General features: G+C 59.3%; 9 protein-coding genes across 9 annotated transcripts; 6 read left to right on the top strand and 3 right to left on the bottom strand.

Annotated features, from left to right (window-relative positions):
• Positions 1-1482: 1482 nt before the first annotated feature.
• VTJ83DRAFT_4366 (uncharacterized protein) lies at positions 1483-2631 on the top strand (the record flags this gene model as incomplete). Its single annotated transcript, XM_071010847.1, has 5 exons — positions 1483-1952; positions 2021-2132; positions 2187-2362; positions 2412-2493; positions 2554-2631. 5 exons carry the CDS (start codon positions 1483-1485, stop codon positions 2629-2631), a joined length of 918 nt encoding a protein of 305 aa, XP_070865816.1.
• Positions 2632-3038: 407 nt separating this feature from the next.
• On the bottom strand, positions 3039-3617 carry VTJ83DRAFT_4365 (uncharacterized protein; the record flags this gene model as incomplete). Its single annotated transcript, XM_071010846.1, has 2 exons — positions 3039-3500; positions 3579-3617. 2 exons carry the CDS (start codon positions 3615-3617, stop codon positions 3039-3041), a joined length of 501 nt encoding a protein of 166 aa, XP_070865815.1.
• Positions 3618-4096: 479 nt separating this feature from the next.
• Positions 4097-5896, top strand: VTJ83DRAFT_4364 (uncharacterized protein; the record flags this gene model as incomplete). Its single annotated transcript, XM_071010845.1, has 1 exon — positions 4097-5896. One exon carries the CDS (start codon positions 4097-4099, stop codon positions 5894-5896), a length of 1800 nt encoding a protein of 599 aa, XP_070865814.1.
• A 123-nt stretch (positions 5897-6019) lies between these two features.
• VTJ83DRAFT_4363 (uncharacterized protein) lies at positions 6020-6886 on the bottom strand (the record flags this gene model as incomplete). The annotated part of the gene is made up of 1 exon (XM_071010844.1): positions 6020-6886. One exon carries the CDS (start codon positions 6884-6886, stop codon positions 6020-6022), a length of 867 nt encoding a protein of 288 aa, XP_070865813.1.
• An 866-nt stretch (positions 6887-7752) lies between these two features.
• VTJ83DRAFT_4362 (uncharacterized protein) lies at positions 7753-9099 on the top strand (the record flags this gene model as incomplete). Its single annotated transcript, XM_071010843.1, has 1 exon — positions 7753-9099. One exon carries the CDS (start codon positions 7753-7755, stop codon positions 9097-9099), a length of 1347 nt encoding a protein of 448 aa, XP_070865812.1.
• A 775-nt stretch (positions 9100-9874) lies between these two features.
• On the top strand, positions 9875-10977 carry VTJ83DRAFT_4361 (uncharacterized protein; the record flags this gene model as incomplete). Its single annotated transcript, XM_071010842.1, has 2 exons — positions 9875-9922; positions 10036-10977. The coding sequence occupies 2 exons, from the start codon at positions 9875-9877 to the stop codon at positions 10975-10977; spliced, it is 990 nt and encodes a 329-aa protein (XP_070865811.1).
• A 1465-nt stretch (positions 10978-12442) lies between these two features.
• VTJ83DRAFT_4360 (uncharacterized protein) lies at positions 12443-13608 on the top strand (the record flags this gene model as incomplete). The annotated part of the gene is made up of 3 exons (XM_071010841.1): positions 12443-12445; positions 12598-13422; positions 13486-13608. The coding sequence occupies 3 exons, from the start codon at positions 12443-12445 to the stop codon at positions 13606-13608; spliced, it is 951 nt and encodes a 316-aa protein (XP_070865810.1).
• A 1751-nt stretch (positions 13609-15359) lies between these two features.
• VTJ83DRAFT_4359 (uncharacterized protein) lies at positions 15360-18392 on the bottom strand (the record flags this gene model as incomplete). The annotated part of the gene is made up of 3 exons (XM_071010839.1): positions 15360-15511; positions 15600-18022; positions 18091-18392. 3 exons carry the CDS (start codon positions 18390-18392, stop codon positions 15360-15362), a joined length of 2877 nt encoding a protein of 958 aa, XP_070865809.1.
• A 731-nt stretch (positions 18393-19123) lies between these two features.
• On the top strand, positions 19124-19882 carry VTJ83DRAFT_4358 (uncharacterized protein; the record flags this gene model as incomplete). Its single annotated transcript, XM_071010838.1, has 6 exons — positions 19124-19161; positions 19216-19253; positions 19304-19399; positions 19465-19528; positions 19590-19677; positions 19742-19882. 6 exons carry the CDS (start codon positions 19124-19126, stop codon positions 19880-19882), a joined length of 465 nt encoding a protein of 154 aa, XP_070865808.1.
• Positions 19883-20635: the final 753 nt, after the last annotated feature.

Here is a 20635-nt window from a genome sequence, read left to right as displayed (position 1 = left end):
GCCATCACACAGATCCAGGACTTGCGTGTTAGATGGACTGAATTCCTTGTCCATCTCGACCTTGACAACAGGAGCTATCGCCAGAAGATATCAACAGGGATCATCGACAGTTTGACGAAATGGTCGCTCGCCCTGGTTTCGTCCGAAGAATCGGCGGAAAACATCGCCGCGGCTGTATCGTCTTCCACTATGGACATACTCCGCAAGGCCGCCCATCTTGACATGACCTTGCGCAGGTCAAGAGCATTCTTTAAACTCTATATCTTGCCGGGCAATCCCCGTCCCAGCTCCGGATTCGATTTTGATCCTGCGACTATGGAGTGCAATCACGAGTTACCACTGCGCTCAGAAAAGACTCAACGTGTCGATCTTGTGATTTCGCCAGGCATCATCAAGGTCGGTAATGCAGACGGCAAAGACTATGACAAATGGCAGGTCCTGGTCAAGCTCAAGGTGTTGTGCGACTTGCAGACGTTTCTGGAGGATATCGCAAATGACGATGTTGATCAGGCTGGGCAGAATCCTGCCTTCTAATGTCAGACAACGCGAAGAGGAGAACAAGGAGGCCGGGACAAAGAGGCGGGTCAGGAAGAAACGAAGACGCTAGGCGAGGGAAAGGGGGAGGCGGATGTGAAAAAGATGGAGTGGAAGAGAGAACGAGAATCGTAGGGCTTGTATGATGCTGTGAAGAGAACGGGGTTGGTGGATTTTCGGACGTCAAATCTCCGATTGCCCCTCGTAGCCTTTCGAGGAGATAATAATATGGAGTGAAACGACCCCCGGGAGGCAAACCTCAATCCATCATAAGGCCTATTTGCAGTCTTATCCACTGATTTTGCACTATATTTGATTGAACTTCGATGTTACTGCTTACAGTTCCGAATGGAATCTCTCTGCCGTTGGGCTTTGTCCAGTTTCATTGCCAGGTGGTTCAAGGGATCATTCAGGGGCTCGTCGGCCTGTCTTTTTCCCCTACTCGTTGCCACAGCAACCCCTCTACCTCATCAAAGACGAAGGAAGGGAACCTCGAGACAAGAAGGATGACGGTATCCCACTGGGCCATTAGAGTGAACGCGTCACTGGGACAAAGAACTATGCACCGTTGCACAGTAGGCCATCTTCGAGCATAGAACCGCAAAATTTCAGATCATCCACTTCCCATCTGCGCATCCTGTAACTCCATTCCCTGTTTGCACTCATGACGTACTGTCGATCAACGTCATCCCAGCCGACGCAGATTCGTCATGATGACTTCACTCAAGTTTTCTGAAAACAAGGATGCCTTCGGTGAGCAGGTCGCATGTGATGGGAATGTTGTTATAGATCTCGCGTTTGCTAAACATGGTCTCTCACTTCCCTCCCACCTCTCTCGCTTTCATACCCAGATTTCAATGAAAACGAAGGTTGTCTCATTCACACTCTTGTTTTCTACGCTTATTAAACAGAGCCCTTTTTCATTGATTGCTACCAAGCACAGCAATCATGTCGCGTAATGTCTGTATCACCGCCGTCGAGGGCCAAACCGGCTTCCTTATCGCCGAGCTGCTCCTCACCGACGAAGATTTCAAGAAAAAGATCGACAGCCTGACCGGACTGACCATGAATCCGAGCTCGGACAAGGTCAAGGAGTTGAAGGCTCTTGGTGCGACAATCGCTACGCACACTCCGGGCCGCGAACGCGACGTCGCGGCGGCGCTCAAGAAGACAGGTTGCGACACGCTGTGCCTGGTGCCGCCGGCCCGCGCTGACAAGCTGGACATCGCGTCTGAGCTTATTGGGGCTGCGCGCAGGGCTGGGGTTGCGAACGTGCTCCTCATCAGCGCTGCCGGCTGTGACTACGCTGAGCGGGACAGCCAGCCCCGTCTCCGCGAGTTTGTCGATCTTGAGGCAGCTGTGCTAGCTTGCAAGGGTGACCCGAGTAACCCGCTGGGTCACTCGCCTTGCGTCATCCGGTAAGTATCCAGGGTGCAGGGCGAATACTGTGTTTTTGTGTGAGAGGATGCTGATTCCTAGCCGGCAGCGCTGGCTTCTACGCTGAAAACCTGCTGCTTTACACGGAGCAGGCTCGGAACGAAGGCTTGTTGCCGCTACCCATTGGAGACAAGCACAAGTTCGCTCCCATTGCCCTTGGAGTAAGTTAATTAGACCATCGTCGAATGTCTCTCACGCAAGACTGACATCTTCAGGACATCTCCCTCGTGGCCGCCCACGTCCTCACTGGCAAGGGGGCCCATGGCTTTGACGAGCGCCACCGCGGCCAGCTGATGGTGCTCACTGGCCCCATGCTCGTTTCTGGAGAAGAGCTTGCCGCGGCGGCCAGCAAGGCGCTGGGCCAGACATTGGAATTTGAGAATATTTCGGAGTATGTGCCATTTCCTCGGTGCTCCCGTTCCGCAGGCTGACTGTCAAAGACGCGAGGCAAAGCGGGTTCTCAAGACCCAGACCGATATTGACGACTCGGAGAAGGAGTACCTGCTTGACTATTACAGCCTGGTGCGTGAAGGAAAGACCAACTACATTTCGACTACAGCATTCCATGATGTAACGGGTCAGCATCCGACGGGGCCGGAGGAGTTCTTCCAAAACTATGCCGGCGAGCTGCGACCCAAGAAGAAGCTGAGGAGTGGTTAATAGGAGCGTTGGAGAACCAGGGACGCTGGAGACATGGTTGGCGCATTGATTGACAGCGCGGATACTGCCATCGGTTACGGGGAGAGTCATGGTTTGGGGCATATAATAATCAATCATGGCCTCACAACATTCCAGAGTGATAAATAGCCATCATGAGGCTTTGTTACTTTCCTTCCCCCCCCCCCCCCCCCGAGCTCATCCCCGTACACAGGTCTCGAATGTAGCTTCATTCTGTGTGAGGATGAGTTAGGGTTGTATGGACTCTTACGGCGAGTCCTTTCGACTCCCGCGTGATTGATGTTCTAACGATGCCAAATGGGCCGGAGAAGATGAACACAGTTCTGTTCAATAATGCGCATTCCGAGTTGGTACTCTCCTCCTGCATCCCCTCTTAACCCAACACCACATTAACAGCAAGCCTGCACCTCCTCCTTGACTTCCAACCCTCCCTCTGCCTGCTCATAATGGTGGATAGCCGCAACCTTCGCCGCACTAGGGCTGGAGTCGTCAAACACGTAACCGAGCCACTCCTTGGCGAGACGACGAGCGAGCTCAAGCCCAACAACGCGCTCGCCCATGCACAGGACCTGGGCGTTGTTGCTGAGCACGGCGCGCTCAACCGAGAAGCTGTCGTGCGCGGTGACGGCACGAACGCCCTTGATCTTGTTGGCCGCGATGGCCACGCCCAGGCCCGTCCCGCAGATGAGCAGGGCACGGTCGACCTCTCCTGCTGCCACGAGCTTGGCGGCGGCGGCGGCGATGTGCGGGTATGCGGTGTTGTCGTCGGTGCCTACATCGATGACGGAGGCCACGCGGGGGTCGGCAAGAAAGTCCTCCTTGATCTTGTTCTTGTAGCTGATGCCGGCGTCCTACGTTGGATGGGTTGGTTAGCATCCATTGCCAAGCAAACGGTCCTGCCGGGACCAAGAGAGGGACGGATGGCCTACATCGCAGCCGATGGCGATCCGCCACTTTGGTGAAGCCATGGTGTGTGAAGTCGACAGTTTGACTCAGCGAACAATGCGGCTTGACCGGCTCAGGGCCAAAAACAAAACCCCCCAAGGTGCAATGATACCCTTTCTGCGTGGGTAACTTAAATGCCGTGCAGGTCTCGCCAGGGGTGGCGGCCGTGTAACCCGGGATTTATCCAAAACTCGGCATCCGAACCGGGTATACCGGCAACATGCAGCCACACCCTCATCCCACCCTCCCGGGTGTAAGTGACACCTTTGCCCCTCCCAGCGTGTACCCTCCCCTCGCTTCCCCTCACGTAAAGCATGCTACTGAGGTCCATGAAACAGTCATGCACGGTGGATGGTGTGGGGGGCCAATATATCTGGCCGTGTCCAAATCCCTCGTGGCTCGAGGCTCAACCTGCAGCTAAGAGTCCGAACCCCGGACCAGCCGCTTCTGCACAATCCTCCCACGCAAGCTCCTCCGTGTCCTTCCCCAGAAGCGCGCCAGCATGTCCGACCGCCACCTCTTCCCGTCCCTCGTGGGCCTCGTGCCCAAATCCCTCCGCGGCCTCGTCGCCGCCAGCCCGCGCCTGCGCCTCGACGAAGCCAACCGCGTCGTCTACGACCCGTCCCACCCGCGCTCGACCGTCAGCATCATCAGCGGCGGCGGATCGGGCCACGAACCGGCGTGGTCCGGGTACGTCGGCGCCAACATGCTGGCGGCGGCCGTGCAGGGTGGCGTGTTCGCGTCGCCGAGCACGAGGCAGGTCCTCGCCGCGATGGACGCCGTGCCTTCGGATGCGGGGACCCTGCTGGTGATTACGAATTACACGGGGGATCGTCTGCACTTTGGGCTGGCGGTGGAGAAGACCAAGGCGGCGGGGAAGGCGTGCCGGCTGCTGTCGTGCGGCGATGACGTTTCGATTGGGAAACAGGGCGGGCAGTCGCTGGTCGGGAGGAGGGGGCTGGCGGCTCAGATCGCCGTGTTGAAGCTGCTTGGTGCGGCGGCGGCAAAGGGGGCCTCTCTCGATCAGCTTTACGACTTTGGCACGGCCATCAACGCGCAGATCGTCAGCATGGCGGCGACGCTCGATCACTGCCACGTCCCCGGCCGGCCGGCCGAGACGACCCTGGGGCCCAACGAACTCGAGATCGGCACGGGCCCGCACAACGAGCCGGGCTATCGCAAGCTCTCCCCCGCGCCATCGGCATCGGAGCTGGTCCGCGAGCTGCTGCGCTACTGCCTGGACGAGACAGACCCGGATCGCGGGTACGTGCACTTCGGACCGGGCGACGAAACGGCGTTGGTCGTGAGCAACTTTGGCGGCCTGTCCAACCTCGAGCTGGGTGCCCTGGTCGACGAGCTGTTGGAACAGCTCAGAGATGATTGGAAGATCGAGCCGCAACGAGTGTACGCGGGACACCTCGAGACATCGCTCAACGCGCCGGCCTTTTCCATTTCGGTCATCAACCTGTCGGGAATCGCGGCGGACCCCACGAGCGGGTACACCGTGGAGCAGATCAAGGAGTTCTTTGACGTGCGCACCGACACGGCGTGGGAAGCCGTTGCCGGGTCGCAGGCCGACATAGGGGCGAGGCCGCGCGGGCCAAGGACCGAACAGGTTGTTCAACCGCCGCCGCCGGCCGAGGGGCAAGGCGTGGTTGACGAGTCCCGCGACGTGCGCGTCGACCCGGCTCAACTGGAGCGCATGGTGCGCGGGGCGTGCGAGGCGATTATCGCGGCCGAGCCGGACCTGACGCGGTGGGATGCGGCCATGGGAGACGGCGACTGCGGGCTGACGCTCGAGACCGGGGCGCGGGCCGTCCTCGAGGCGCTGGCCACCAAAGGCATCGCCGCGCGCGGCTCCGTCGTGGAGGTGCTCACGGAGCTGGAGGAGGTGCTCGAGACCAAGATGGGCGGCACTCTGGGCGGGATCTTGGGTATCTTCTTGGTGGCCCTGCGGAGCGCCCTCGAGGAGGGCAGGAGTCGGGGCGGCAGCGTGGCGGCCTGCTGGGCCCAAGCGCTCCCAACGGCGCTCGCCCACCTGGAGCAGTACACGCCCGCCAAGGTTGGTCATCGAACCGTCATGGACACGCTAATCCCGTTCGCCGAAACCATGCGAGATACGCAGAGCTTCGAAAAGGCCGTCGGGGCGGCGGTCGCGGGCGCCGAGGCCACAAAGAAGATGAGGCCGCGGCTGGGGAGAGCGACGTATGTCGGAGTCAGCCACGAAGAGACCGAACTGCCCCCGGATCCGGGCGCCTGGGCAGCCATGGTGGCTATCAAGGCGTTGTTCGCCGGCCTGTAGTTTACAAATCACAGAGAGGCAACTTTGTTTGTGTTTCGAGCCCTAGGCGCGCGCAGAATCCAACGTTCAACCTCGCTTCAATGCTTTATTGTTGGAGGCCCTATGTGATACTCCTATCTAGCTTTACGCCTTGCCGGCACTCCCCAGCCAGTGCATGTACTGCTCGACCGCCTCCTGCATGGCCTTGGTGCCGGCCTCGATGACGGCCGTCAGGGGCTTCCCCTTCATCTCCTCCTGCACCCTCGCGTAGTGCTTGTTCAGGCCCTTGTTGATGTTGATCTTTGTGACGCCCGCCGCCATGCAATCCCGGAAGATCTTCTCGTCAAACGGGTCCGCGCCGTGCAAGACGAGCCTCACCCTGTCGCCCACCTTCTCGTTGATGGCCTGCAGCCGGTCGTACTCGAGCCGGATCCCCCGCGGCCCGTACTCGCCGTGCACGTTGCCAAAGGCCGGCGCCAGCATGTCGATGCCCGTCCTCACAAACTCCTCGGCCTCCTCCGGCGTCGTCAGCAGCCCCTCCAGATCCGCCGTCTCCGGCACCCCGTCCTCCCCGCCCTCGATCCGCCCCGGCTCCGCCTCCGCCGCGATGCCCCGCTCGTGGCAATACCCCACCAGCTCCTTGGTCAACCGCAGGTTCTCGTCCCGGTCGTAGTGGCTCATGTCGCACATGATGCTGTCGAACCCGGGCTCGATGTCCGCGGCGCGCCGCACGAGCTCGGGCGTCTGGCAGTGGTCGAGGTGCAGCGAGACGGGCACCGAGGCCGACTGGCACGCCTCGGCGGCGGCCTTGACCAGGGCCTCGCCCGCGTACTGGATCGCCCAGGGGAAAAGCAGGACCATGGCCGGGGAGCGGGCGGCCTCTGCGGCGCGCACGGTCGCGATGATGCCCTCGATGTTGTAGCAGCACATGGCGGGGACGGCGTAGCCGCCTGCCTTGGCGGCGTTGAGGATCGCCATGCTGCGGTTCTGGGAGAGAGGCGGGCGGGGCATGGTGGCGGTCGTCGTGGTGGCAGGTTGGCTGGCTGGCTGGCTCGCTGTGTATGCTGATGTGTGGATGTATGTGTGTGAGCTTGTCCGTGAGTGTTCTTGAAAGGCAGGTTGTGTGGTCTTGGACCTAGGTGCCTACGCTAGCGATGACGACGTTGCCCTTTGTCGATCGACGGTTGCCAAGATGTTCCAGGGTCGAAAAGAAACTCCGGCGTCGGCACTTGGTTCAGTAATAATTAGCTGGTAGGCAGGTAGGTATGTTTACACGCCTCCAAGATATTTCCCGCCCCTCCCTTCGCCTATCATCCCGTACGCCGATGCCGCTGCGACCGGCACATTCATTCCAACCCCGGCGTCCTTTGTAATACGTAGTAGATCAATCGTTCGGGTTGCCTAACTTGGTTTCGCCCACGCTGATACCAAGGGGCTCGGGCGGGCTCCATGCAGTTGATTTTAGCCGTAATGCGGCAGTTTGGCCCTGTGGAGCGCGCCATAACGTCATAATTGGTCGCGGGGCGGCGGGAGGATCATGAAACCTCGTGATTGTGGTCGCAGTTTAAGTAACTAGCGGGTGAACATCACATCCGCCAAGCCGCATGCTACTGTGGGGGCCGGCCGACGTTTTGGCTTCACCAGCTGTGGCACGGCATCTCTCGCGGGACTCAGAATGATGACGGGGTTGGCAGGGGACACACATCACATCCCCAGAGCGTTTCTCCCGTGTCCACGTTCACAACCACCGCCCTAGGGACGTCCTAGAGCCCCTCCAGAATAAGGCCGGCAACAGGCCAATTGACGTCACGCGCCCGTCGACGCACTTCCACGCTGTTGGACCAGCTCAACCAAACCGAACAAGACACCTCGACAGCATGGCCGACTCCAAGCCACCCGTCGCCTTCATCGGCCTCGGCGCCATGGGCTTCGGCATGGCCACCCACCTCGTCCGGCGCGGCTACCCCGTGACAGGCTTCGACGTCTGGCCGCCCACGCTCGAGCGTTTCCGCCAGGCAGGCGGACAGACGGCCGACTCGCCCGCGGCGGCCGTTTCTGGCAAGCCCCTCTGCGTGTGCATGGTGGCCACCGCTCAGCAAGCCGAGTCCGTCCTTCTCGACGGTCCCAACCCGGCCGCACCCGCCCTCGTCCAGGGCGCGACTCTCCTCGTGTGCTCGACGGTGCCGTGCGATTGGATCCAGTCTCTCCAGCGGAGGCTGAAGGAGGAGCTTGGCCGCGGCGATGTGCTCCTCGTGGACAGCCCGGTTTCGGGCGGCGCGGCGAGGGCGGCCGAGGGGACGCTGAGCATCATGGCGGGGTTGTCGGACGAGAGCGAGGCCGGACTGGCAAAAGCAAGGCCGCTGCTGGAGGAGCTGGCGGACCCGCAGAAGCTCTACATCGTAAAAGGCGGAGTGGGTGCGGGCAGCAACATGAAGATGGCGCACCAGGTGCTCGCGGCGGTGCAGATCCTGGCGGCGAGCGAGGCGATGGGCTTTGCGCAAAAGCTCGGGCTGGACCTGGCAGAGGCGCAAAAGGGGGTGCTGGAGTCGGAGGCGTGGAACTGGATGTTTGAGCATCGCACGCCACGGATGCTGACCCAGTTTCAGCCCGTGGCGAGTGCTGTAAATATCATCGTCAAGGACACCAACATCATTCTGGACGAGGCCCGGCGCGGGGGGTTCCCGGTGCCCATGACGAACCAGGCAGCCGAGGGTTACCGGGAGGCGGTCGACAAGGGGTACGGACCTGACGACGACAGCAGCTTGTTACGGCTCTACACGGAACAGGGAGGTTCTGGGGAAGGGTCGGGCAAGCCGGATCAGGAGAAGCTGGGGCTCGTGGTCGAGCTCCTCAAGGGAATCAACCTATGCGCGGCGGCCGAGTCGTTGTCCGTGGCTCACGCTGTTGGTCTCGAGCTTGACCAAGTCCTCGACCTGTGCGTGAACGCGGCGGGATCGAGCACTATGCTGAAGCAGCATGGGCCTGAGTTCGTCACCGCATTGCGTGCCCGGGCCGCAGGAGAGCCCGCGGGGGCCACCGAGTCAGCGCCGCGCATCAGCGAGGTAGTCGAGAAGCTGGAGAGCGTGCTAGAAGAGGCAGCACGGGTTGGAGTAAGGCTCCCCCTGGGCCAGCGAGCCTTGGAAGTGTGCCGCGGGGCTTCGTCACTCCCCATCAAGGCGCTGGTGGATGGTTGGGCGATTCCGAAGGGGACCAAGAGCGACTGATCTGACGGGAGGACTCTAAAGAAACATAGATTCGAAGAAAAGATGCTGCTAGTCGAGTATGGAGACTTGGGGGCTTCGGAACCTTTGCAGCACTGGATGGTGCGTATGGATAAAATGAGAACAAGCATGGCTGCTCGCAACGCGTAGATAGAGACGATGATAGAACTTATGCAAGCAATCAATCACTCAAAACACGGGTCTTGTTTGCTTTTGATGGTATTGTTTCTGTCCGCTTGGAGAAATATGGGTTTCTGACTTTCATGATGTGATAGCATGCTGTTTGTAGTATCTGGTCAAGCAACTCATTACTGCGTAATAGTTATCATTTCATAATTACAGGGCTGAATTGGCGAAGGATGTCCGTCTAAACCCTAACCCTCCAAGCCGTTCCTGGGTCTTGGGACCCAGGATTCTGGCAAAGCATCGGCTCCGTCCTCTCCCTGAATCATCTCGACTGCCGTTTCACTCAGCCTCATCCGATATTACCCCGTGAATGAAAAGCCCAAGTGTTGTATGCTTTGACGGCAATATCCAGGTGTGTTTTTCTATTTTCTTGTCGTCGACCAGATGCTGATCCGGCAGGCAGAAGCTCGTGTCTACGACTTGGTTGGATTCAACTGGGTTCGTCTGGAATCTGGAACTATCCTCCACGGCATCACCAGGCGTGTTATTTCAGCCAAGTTTGTTAGCTTTACATCACAACCTGCTTGTGCAATCACCGCCATAATTCTACGTTGAAAGCCGCCCCTGCCACCCCCCCTTCCCCCTCGACATCATGGAGGCCGCTATAAGGCCGCACTTTTTCAATCACGGCCGCCCCGACGTAAGCAGCCTTGACCAACGAGCAACAGTCCATCCGTATCCCTGTGGCTGTTGCCTTGTCTTTCCATTTTTGTTTCGGTATTCCATCTGGATAGGGTCTCACAGTTTGGACAGGCGGATGAGGAAGAAAAGAAGCGCTGCCACTGGTGCCAAATCCGGTCCTTTGCCACGCACAAGACCCTCCCCATCACCATTGTCAACGAGCTCAACGGCGAGGTTCTGAACCCCAACTTCCGCTTTATTGACCACACGGTGATTGGTGAGGGCGTGCCCGTGGCTGAGGAGTCGTTCCGTACGGGGTGCAACTGCGCGGACGATGAGGACTGCATGTACGGCACGTGCCAGTGCCTCGACGAGATGGCGGAGAGCGACGACGAGGTCGGCAGCACAACCGCGGGCCGCCGGCCGCGCATCGCATACACCAAGGCCGGGCTGCTGCGGGATCGAATCCTGCTCAGCCGGGAGCCCATCTACGAGTGCCACCAGGGGTGCAGCTGTTCTCGCAACTGCCCGAACCGCGTGGTGGAGCGGGGCCGGACGGTGCCGCTGCAGATCTTCCGGACGCACGACCGAGGCTGGGGCGTGCGGTGCCCCGTGGACATCAAGAAAGGCCAGTTTGTCGACCGGTACTTGGGGGAGATCATCACCAGCCAGGAAGCCGACCGTCGGCGGGCCGAAGCGACGATCTCGCAGCGCAAGGACGTCTACCTTTTCGCGCTGGACAAGTTCACGGACCGGAATTCCGACGACGAGTGGCTCAAGGGCCCTCCGTTTGAGGTGGACGGCGAGTGGATGAGCGGGCCCACGAGGTTCATCAACCACAGCTGCGAGCCCAACATGCGCATCTTTGCGCGCGTTGGCGATCACACCGACAAGCATATACACGACCTGGCGCTGTTTGCCATCCGCGACATTCCCGCGGGGGAGGAGCTAACGTTCGACTACATTGACGGCGCCGACGACCACGAGAAGATGGACGCCCATGATATGTCCAAGATCAAGGACATGACGGTATGCAAGTGCGGGACGAAGAGCTGCCGGGGGTTTTTGTGGTGAACGAGGCCGGAGGGATGGTCGAGGGCAGAGTGCAGGGTTGGGTTGCATCCCGCATCTGGATCCAAGTGCCGTCAGGATGGCGGATCATGACGCACCGCCGACGAGCAGGCGAGGAGCGGGTTGCAAAGGGACGAAATCAGGCCATGGTCTTGATGGATGCATCATGCTTCACCTGCCTCCAAAAACAACGTGAGGGTGTAATGGTGGCCCACGGGGACACCCCCCTCACGGTGGCGTCTTTTCAGAGTTGAATGTGCTTGCTGCCAATGTGACCCACCCAAGCCTTCGCAGCTACGGAGGCAATGGATTGAGCGGTAACGAGGTGGTCGACGTTGATTTGGCTGTCCCGATTTGGGCATGTGCATGTTCTCGGCCTTTGATGGCTGAAGTCGAGGAACGCGATTGTGTTTTCTTGCTTGGCTTGAAGAAAGGGAGGTCCAACCTCCCCTCGCTCAGCTCTAATAACTAGCCCACAACAAGTGGACGACTGTGTATGGTAGTTATTTACTTAGGTACCGTTCAAGCACGGGAAAATCGCCATTCCTGAAAGATAATGCTCTCTCTCTTTCTGTCCAAGAAAAAAAAAAAGGCGGCAACTACGTGCCACACGGTACATAGTAATATTGGGCTGGTTGTTATTTTCCGGTTTCGTGATGCGGTGCGTTTGTTCAGGTGCGGCGTCGCCGGTCGGTTCCGGTCGTTGGTCACCTCGGGACAACGACCTCGGGACCACCTGAGGACCTGGACCGCCCACCTGCTGTAGTACACTCCCCCGCCAACCCACCAACAGGGACCATCCAAGGCTCGGCACGGGGTTCGAGAAGGGAAAAGCTGCGGGTCTCGAGCCACTAACCCCAGATGGGAGAAACAACCACAGCCCACAGCCCGCAAGCGCCAGGATCAGGCCTCGAACGTTAATTGGACTGCCTGGGCCATCAACCTTCCTTCAACGCTCCCACCACCCACCTCTCGATTCGCACACTCTCCCATCCATCGCCGGCACTAGGTAGCCTTGCCGGGCGTGGGCGAGCAGCCGCCTTTCAGTAACCCAGGGTTTCCTACCAGAAACAAGCAACGCAGCTCACCAAGGAGTCCTCACACTCTCTTCATTGACAGACCGACGCTTACGGTCGCCGCCATCACATTGCTGTCCAGCGAAGAGCAAGGATTCGTCCGAACTCTCGATACACATCACCTTCCCTGACATCACCCGCGGGGTGCTCAGCCCTCCCTTCTTGCACGCGCTCTGGCTGAAGCTGTTGGCTTTCCCACACCCTGCCCGTCCTCCGTGTTCATCTTCGAGCACCACGCCACTTGTCAACCGCACAAACCTGCGCCGGTTTAAATCCCTATCCAGACGCCTCGACTTGCGGCCGTCATGAACTAGTTACACAGGCGGCCGGATCGAGCGACCTCTTGGGTGCAGAATCGAACTCGTAATCCACGCCGCAGTACATCCAACACCATGGTATGGCGTGCCCGCATTCCTTGCGTTTCGCTTCTTCCCGCAACCGCGCCGCTTCCTGCCATCGCCCGCTCGGTCCTGACCTCGCTCGCCCGCTTACCTTGTCTGCTATCGATCGTTGCGTTGTGCCTTCGGCTGACACGCTCATTCTCTAGGGTTGCTGCCTTTCGCGCGAGGGAGTCGACAACTCTCCCTACCAGGACGGCGCCGCTTCTGGCTCTGCCCGCGCCATCAACGAAGCGGCCCAATCCGCCGCCGCCGCCTCCAGTTCCCAGACCGGCATCGACGAGCCTCTCCCGTCCGGTCATCGGCGTCACAGGAGACGCTCCCACCAGCCGCTAGATCAGCACATCAACAAGCCCCTGCGCCGCCACGTATGGGCCAGCCACGACCGGCAGTGGACACTGGCCGCCCTGCGCCGAGAGAGGGAGGAGTTCTTCGACACGCGAGTTACTGGGAGGCAGGAGATATGGCAGGCCATCCACGCAGCTCTCGAGGTATTATGGGCCTCGGACGAGGCCGCTCGCACCGGCCGGCTCCGACATGTGAGCGATGAGGACGGACCCAGCGAAGAGGACCCGGCCATTGCCCTCGCGACAGCCCAGAGCATTCTCGATGCCGCCGATATCACCCTGCCCACCGGCGATCTGTACAACGGCGTCTACGATGCGTTCGGCAATTACTACCAACTGGCGCACCATATCGTGTCGGACCCGACGAATCTCCTATGGAGTCCAGACTCCCCCGACGGGCTTGATGACTCCAAGAATGATCTGACCGCGGATGACGAGACGGAGCACGAGTTTGGCGACGACGAGGCGGAGAGGCGCCGAGAGGAAAAGGGGAAGGCCGTGGCAGAGATTCGAGATCCCATCACCATCCGTGCACGGCTGAGCGATGGTTCTCAAGACGTCACGGTCGTAGTGGACAAGTCGGACTCCGTGCGGCGCATCGCGAGGTTCATTGCCGAAGAAGCCAAGGTGAGCGGCACACGTGTCTGTGAGCAGCAATGCGACCCATCACTAACATCGTCCGCCTTTCAGCTGGACCCCGAGAAGAGGATTCGCATTGCCTACCTCGGCAAGATCCTCCAGGAGAGCCCCTCCCTCACAAGCCAAGGCTGGAAGCAGGGACATGTCGTCAACGCTTTGGTGTTTAACTGCTAGAATCTGTGGGTACCGCTGTTCGATGCAGACGGGATCCTCGACTCCGAATGCTTGAACAATGCCCCGCCCCTCGCCAGCACTGCCATCCCCACTCCCAGCTCTGACGACACCGATCCTACGGCTGTCGTTACTTCAGCCTTGCTACCATGCCGTTTTTTATGGCACGGCCGACGGGTCCGATTCAGCTCCCGCCTGCGCAGCTTCCAGCGCCGTTTCTTTCCGGGCCTTTCATCCCGGGCCCTCTCCCGCGGGTATGGCGTGCTGCAAGAGAGCAACAACAGCAGCGACCACCTCCCACCTTGCGGCCACGACCATTTCCCCCGCTGTATCATCGCGCTCCGCCACGGCCATGCCATCGACGTCAACCGCCACGGTGATCGACGGCATGCTAGCGATTCGTGGGTCGCTGCCAACATCACAGATGCATGGTGCTTGTCGGCCCTGGTCATGTAGAGTATCACGCCGCAACACACCAGAGAGCATGCCATCGGCATCCCGCTGGTATGATAGCGTGGCACATAACCAGCCGCGCATCCCAAGCTCTCCTCACCAACAGACCGTTCATTGACCTTCCTTTCCTATCGACCCACTCATCTCTGCTCTGAGGCCAGCATCCGCTGGCCTCATGGCGGACTGGACCGGACCGAACCGAACCACACCGACCCCATCATCCCGGGTTCAACTTCCTGAAAATCTGGGAGCCAGTCTTTTGAATCTCTAGGAGGAAACGCCTTCGCGCACCCTGGCCGAACTAACGAGGGCAGCTCCCGTTCAAAAACGAATTGATCGTCTCATCAATGCACCAATCCATCGATACATCCGTCGATCGATTCTGTAATTCGTCAGTTCCTTAATCCATTGGACCTTTGATCGATCAGTCCGCCGCATCCACAGCCTCAAGCCTTGCTTCAAGCTTGAAGCTTACATGCACCCGTTCAGGTTCATACCCTACCCCGCCCCTAGTTTCGACATGTTGGGTCCTATACACCGAGATGTGACGCGGATGATGCGTCTTGTTTTCTTGTGTGGGTGGCAGATTGTTGCTGTGTCTTTTTGTCATTTTTGAGAATCTGCAATGGGAAAGGGAGCGAATAATTCTAATCCGCCGAGATAGGTAAGCGGGCGGGTGATATTGGAAAAACGAATGGGAGGACAGGTGGAGCAGGAGACGCAAGGGGATTTCTTCTCATGGCGATTACGAGATGATGATCATGATGATGGAATTAATCATATATACCCGGATCCCAATCAAGCTTCAAATCGTCCTGCAAACTGGAGAACGCAGAATTGCAGGCGCCGCCCTCAAGTTGATGTGACACCCTGATGCTAAACGGTTCAGATATTAATCTATTGGCCATGGTTGACTCGAGACCCAAGGCCAAGTCTACGACATGAATTCATCATCTGTCTACTTTTGTAGCACCACCGACATCGCCCACCCGCCGTCCCAACCGTTTTGCCCTCCTTTCTCTTACGCGTAGAACCAATTCCAGCTACTGCTTTTAACGGGCCATATGACGCAGAGGAAACGCTTTTCACTCGCTACACCGTGCTGTATCTCGTAACCGTCAAAGTCACAAATCATTGACAACCCGTCCATTCACCCCCACTACTGTGAATCATCAACTTTACTTGCTCAACCCTCCCCCCCCCCACCCCCTCCCTTCGTCAACACATCAAGAGCACACTAAACGACGCCATGCGCCGCTGACAAGCTCCGCCGGGACCATTACTACGAGCCTTTGCCTTGCTCATGCCGCAACCGAACCAATCTTGTTCAGCCCCTTGAGCGAGCCCAGGCTGAGGGCCAGGCCCTGAGAGCGGCTGCGTATCCTGAGGAAGCCCGTGATGGGGCCATCCTCGCCCTCCTTCTCGATGCTCAGGTTGGCCAGGGCGTCCTCGCCTGCAAGGAAAAGATGGTTAGCATGCATACGGCCGGATGAAGGAACCGCCCCCCCAGAAGGGGAAAGGGTCAAGGGATTTAAACTTACCAAACACGCTCCTGGCGTACAGGTTCGCGCTCAGGAACTGGCAATCACCCTTCATGCTCGCCTCGGGCGTCAGGCAGTTCATGTTCGTGCAGGCCATGAGCTGGTCGAGGAAGTCGCGCAGCGACTTGGCCTTGGAGTTGATGTTGACCTTGTTCTCCCACTCGAACTCGGTCCACATGGTGCGGAACTGCGTCTCAGAGCACGTGGCGGGCTGGATGTAGTCCATGATGTCGACGTGCAGGTCGTTGAGGATCACCACGTTGGTGTCCGTCGAGTGGGCGCCCTCGTACACGACGTTGCCGAAGATGACGCCCGTGTCGGTCGACGACACCTTGATGGTGCACTGCACGTTGTGGAAGTCGTGAGGTCCCAAGCTCTGGCTGGTCGGCCGCTCGACGACCTTGAGATCGCCCAGCGTTGCGAACTCGACCGTCAGGTTCTGGAGAGTATCGGTGGTCTGGTTGACCAGCAGGACGTCGAGGATGATGTCGAACTGGTGCACCTTGACGTAGGCCTCGGCGTAGACGGGGTCCGAGAAGCCGGTGAGCTGAACAACGCGGCTCAGCTTGCTGGACAGATCTTCCGAGGCACCGCTATCACCGCCCGTGGCCCTCTCGAGATCAACCTCGATGTCGTCGACGCCGCCAACCGCGTTCTTCTTGGACAGCTGGCGGATCGAGACCACGTCATCGACTTGAACGGCCGTCTTGGCCTTGTCGAGCGCCGCCTTGGCGGCGCGCTTCTTCTCCTCTACCTGGACCATGGCGCGGAAGGCCTTGCGTGTGTCCTCGAGGTAGACTGTTTCGAGCTCCTTGTGCTGCTTGAACTCGGCAAGCGAGCGCACGCAGCTCATGATGCGATCCACGGAGTCCTCGTCGATAGGCGCCTTGACGAATTGCGACTGGCCGACGCGGATGACCGAGATCATGATGAGCATGGCCTCGGCACGCAGAGCGTTCGTACGCGCCTCCTCAGACGAGATCTCCGAGTGCCGCATGACCAGCTTGGTAAGAGTCGCGGCAAGGACCGTTGCAAGGTAGTAGTCGCCATCCAGAATGAGCTGGCGGAGCGGCGGCTTCGAAGACGCCTTGACGGCCTCCAGCTTGGCGGCGGCGGCAGCCTGGCTGGTGAGCGCAGTCTCGGTAGCGTAGGTGCCATCAGCCAGGATCTTGCGCGAACCGGTCGGCTTGCCGGCGTGGCCGTTGACCTGCTCTTCTTCCTTGTTCTCCTCCTCGTTGTCCAGGTTATCCAACAGCCTTTGCTCCGAAGCCAGGATGGGAATCTCACCCAGGCTCGCGCGAATGCCCTTCCACGCGTCCCGGATGTCCTTCTCGTCGAGCGAGTACTCGCCGATGATCCATAGAATGCCGCGGTACACCTTGCCTGCGCGCACCTCCTTCAGCGTCTCGACCAACCTCTTCGTGATGGCAGGCCGCAGGGCGGGGAACCTCTCAACAACCTCCTTGACGAAGTTGATGACATCAACAGCCGAGGCGTTGTTGAAGTCGGCGATAAAGTCCATGAGCAGGTCCACCACGCTGGCGGCGACCTCGGAGAACTTCACGGCGCACTGGTGGATCGAATGGATGAGCAATTGGCGGTACTCGCTGTTCTTCTCATACTCCTGGTCCACCGTCTTGGACAGCTCCTTCTTGAGGAGCAGGACGACCTCCTCGACGTTCTTGCTGGACACCATCTCGAGAGCGATCTCCAGAGCCTTCCGGCGCACGTCAATGTCCGGGCTGGAGAGGACGCGCAGGATCTCCATGATGAGGTCATCGAGAATGCCTTCGCTCTTCTGGCGCAGCTGGTCAACGCGATCCAGCACGATCAGCTTGACATTGTTATCGGGTTCCTTGATGGCCAGCTCGATGAACTTGCCCGCGGCGGCCTTGACGGCGACGGGGTTGTTGGTGAGCGCGGTCAAGGACGACGCCGCCTCGTAGACCACCGTCGACGTGTTGGCCTCGAGCAAGTCGAAAATAAGCCGGAGGTAGCGGGCCTTGTTTTGAGGGTTGTGGACGGCATCCTTGCGGATGAACTCGAGCTCGACCAGCTGCAGAAGCTCCTCGGCGTTCGGGATGCCATCGAAGACTGTGCTGAGATAAGCCAGCGCCTTGTCGTGGCTGATGCTGGAGAGGGCAGCGAAGCCGTTCCGCTTGCATGTGGGGTCGCTCTCGCCCTCGAGGAAGGTGGCGATGAGCTCCGCGGCGTCGGGGATGAGGGATGGGGAATGCTGGTAGATGGACGCGATGGCGAAGACGGCGTTCTTGCGCACGTAGGCGTGGCGGTGTTCGAGGCATTGCCGCGCCGAGGAGAGAAGGGGCTCGAGAAGCTCGGGCTCGCGAAGCTTGCAGAGGAAGCGCAGCGTGTTTCCGCGGATGAACTCGTTCGGGTGCTGCAAATCGTTGCGGATGCCGTTACTGCGGGAAGGCCACGTTAACGACGAGCCAGGCAACGGACCTCTGGCATGTGGGCGGCCTGGCCTTACCATACTAGAATAAACTCCTGCTTCAGCTTCCCCTGGGCATCCAGCTTGGGACATATCTCGTAGTAGAAGTAAAGAAGCTTCTTTAGGGGCTTGTGCTTGGACGGCATGACGAAGCGGATGATGTGCATGAGCAATTGTGGCATGGGGTCGCCGTTGAGCATGATGGTGAGAATGCGCTTCATGGTCTCGACCTTGGTCTCGTCGGTTCCCTTCTCAAGCTGCGTGCGCAGCTCGGCCACGGTCGGCGTGCCATCTGTGGCACTATCCTTGACCAGGCTGTAGGCGTTGTCGAGGAACGACATGGTGGGCGGTGGGGGAGCGAAGGCGGTAGGCGATGGGGGATGGGAGCCGGCGTCGTCGATGTGGTTCGTGGAGCTTGCGAGATGAGAAATTCAACGGAAGCGCCCCTACCCTCTCTCTGAGATGCGTCGTGGGGATCGCGGGTTCGTCAAGCGGACTCGGGGGGGTAGTCGACTATCGCGGCGTTAGCAAGGGGTGAATTGGACCCGAAGGCGGCGGCCGGCGCAGGTCACTGGAGGATCCTTGGCCGCTAGCGGCGTGGGACGGCGGAGAATTACCTGGCGTGGTTCGTGGTGAACAGTAGAGCCAGACGAGGTCCGAGTCCAGCTTCAACGTCGTCGGGTTCAATAGGTATCAGGAAGGGGATGGGATGCAGAGGCCCGCATAGGAGATGTGGCATTACCTGGCACCTGTGCATCCCCGTTGTGGCAGCTGTGGGGAACAGGCGGCAGCTGTCATCCCGGCTAATCACGTGAAAGCTTGCGGCAAGTGGCAGGCGGTGGGAACAGTGGGGTTGCTTTCTGCCCCGCTGTTCCTTGTGCTTGTGCTTGGCTTGGTTGCTGCTGCGTCCGCTGCTCTCGGCCTCCTCCAAAATGCGGTTCGCAGCCGCGAGGGTTCCCATTTTCCAGCAAAGACAGCATCTCAGCGCTTCCACGCCCAGAGTCCCGTACACCGGCTCTTCTCACCCCAGACGCCGCCATCCGCGCATCCGGCCGGGCAAACCTTGCCGACCATGTCCAACTTAAACGAGCCATTCTATCTGCGATACTAGTATGGAGCTTCCTTGTTCCTTGTCGGCACAGCACCAAGCTAACCTACCCCCAGCTCTGGCCACCAAGGTCGTTTCGGACATGAATTCCTAGGTGCGTTGCCCGATCGCCCAGCAACCTCGCAGCTTGTTAACAGTACCCAGAGTTCGACATCCGTGTCGTTGGCGATGGCCGCAGCGCCACAGCCCGCTATGCCAACAACTCGAACTACAGGAATGATAGCCTCATCCGGAAAGAGAGTACGGGTCAATCCGGGTTTCTGCACGCGAGCCACAACAGTCGCTAACCCATGTCTGTTACCTAGTGTATGTTAGCTCTCTCGTCGTCGATGAAATCAAGCGGATCGTAAAAGAAAGCGAGATCATGAAGTATGTTGAGAGATGGAGATTCGACGGGACTTGAGGCTCAGAAACTGACGCAGGCCACCAGGGAGGATGATGCCAAGTGGCCAACCAAGAACAAGGATGGGAGGCAAGAGCTTGAGATCCGACTGGGAAACGACCACATCTCGTTCGAGGTGAGCCAGCTCTGCGCCCTGCCGCATCCGACATACCTCGGTACTAACCATGTCGCCCGGGCAGACTTCGAAGATCGGTTCGATCAACGACGTGGCCGAGTCGGCAGATCCTGAAGGCCTGCGGGTGTTCTACTATCTCGTCCAGGACCTCAAGGCGCTCGTCTTTAGCCTCATCTCTCTCCACTTCAAGATCAAGCCCATCTGATGCCGTGATCTCGGGGCACCGACGTCGGGATGGGTCAGCCTTAGAACAAGACGCCGGTGGCACAACCTCAGGACGGCGGTGGCAGGGGGCAGGCCTCCCTGCCGCTCCGGGATTTCAACGCACGCGCCGCTGGATGGTTTCCCTGGGCAGTTGCGGCGTTGGCTATGCATGGCGGCCTGCAGAGAAACACAGCGGGGTTGGGGGAAAATGATGGCTCCTGGGGCAAGAGGGTTTCAACCATATGCACCACCGATACAGAAGTTGGGAGGTTGCTTCACGACAAGAGGTGCGGCGTTTAGCTTTCCCCCGCACTCTTGCCCGCTGCTGTTGATCAGCGGTCAGCGCTGAAGCTGGGCTTTTTCTAAGGCCAATCAGTTGGTGACATCTGGGACGCTGCAGACGCACATGCCTGCACGACTTTGATGCCAGATTTTAGATCTCAGCCTGGGCTTATGTTGGCAAACATCTCTAAGCAATGACAAGGAAATATAACTACGGGATTCTGAGTGTTACGGCCTGGGTGGTGTTGTACCGTGGAGGATGTCGTTCTCGTGGCACAGAAAACATGCAATGTGACATGTTCCAGGAAAACCTCCATGAAATGGGGTGACCCTTGGGCCAAAGCCAGCGAAGAAACAGCTCATATGGCAATTGCCAAGCTGTCAACCGCGGTGCCTCAAGGAGGCAAACGTGTGGTCGGGTCGGGTCCCTGAAAGACGGGTCGTGTCCGGGCCACATGGTCACGGACGGGCG

The sequence above is a fragment of the Remersonia thermophila genome, chromosome 4, assembly GCF_042764415.1.
Source record: "Remersonia thermophila strain ATCC 22073 chromosome 4, whole genome shotgun sequence".
In the NCBI taxonomy this organism is placed as follows: domain Eukaryota; kingdom Fungi; phylum Ascomycota; class Sordariomycetes; order Sordariales; family Chaetomiaceae; genus Remersonia; species Remersonia thermophila.
The sequence above is the reverse complement of the archived record's forward strand: the minus strand, read 5'-3'. Positions and strand labels throughout refer to the sequence as shown.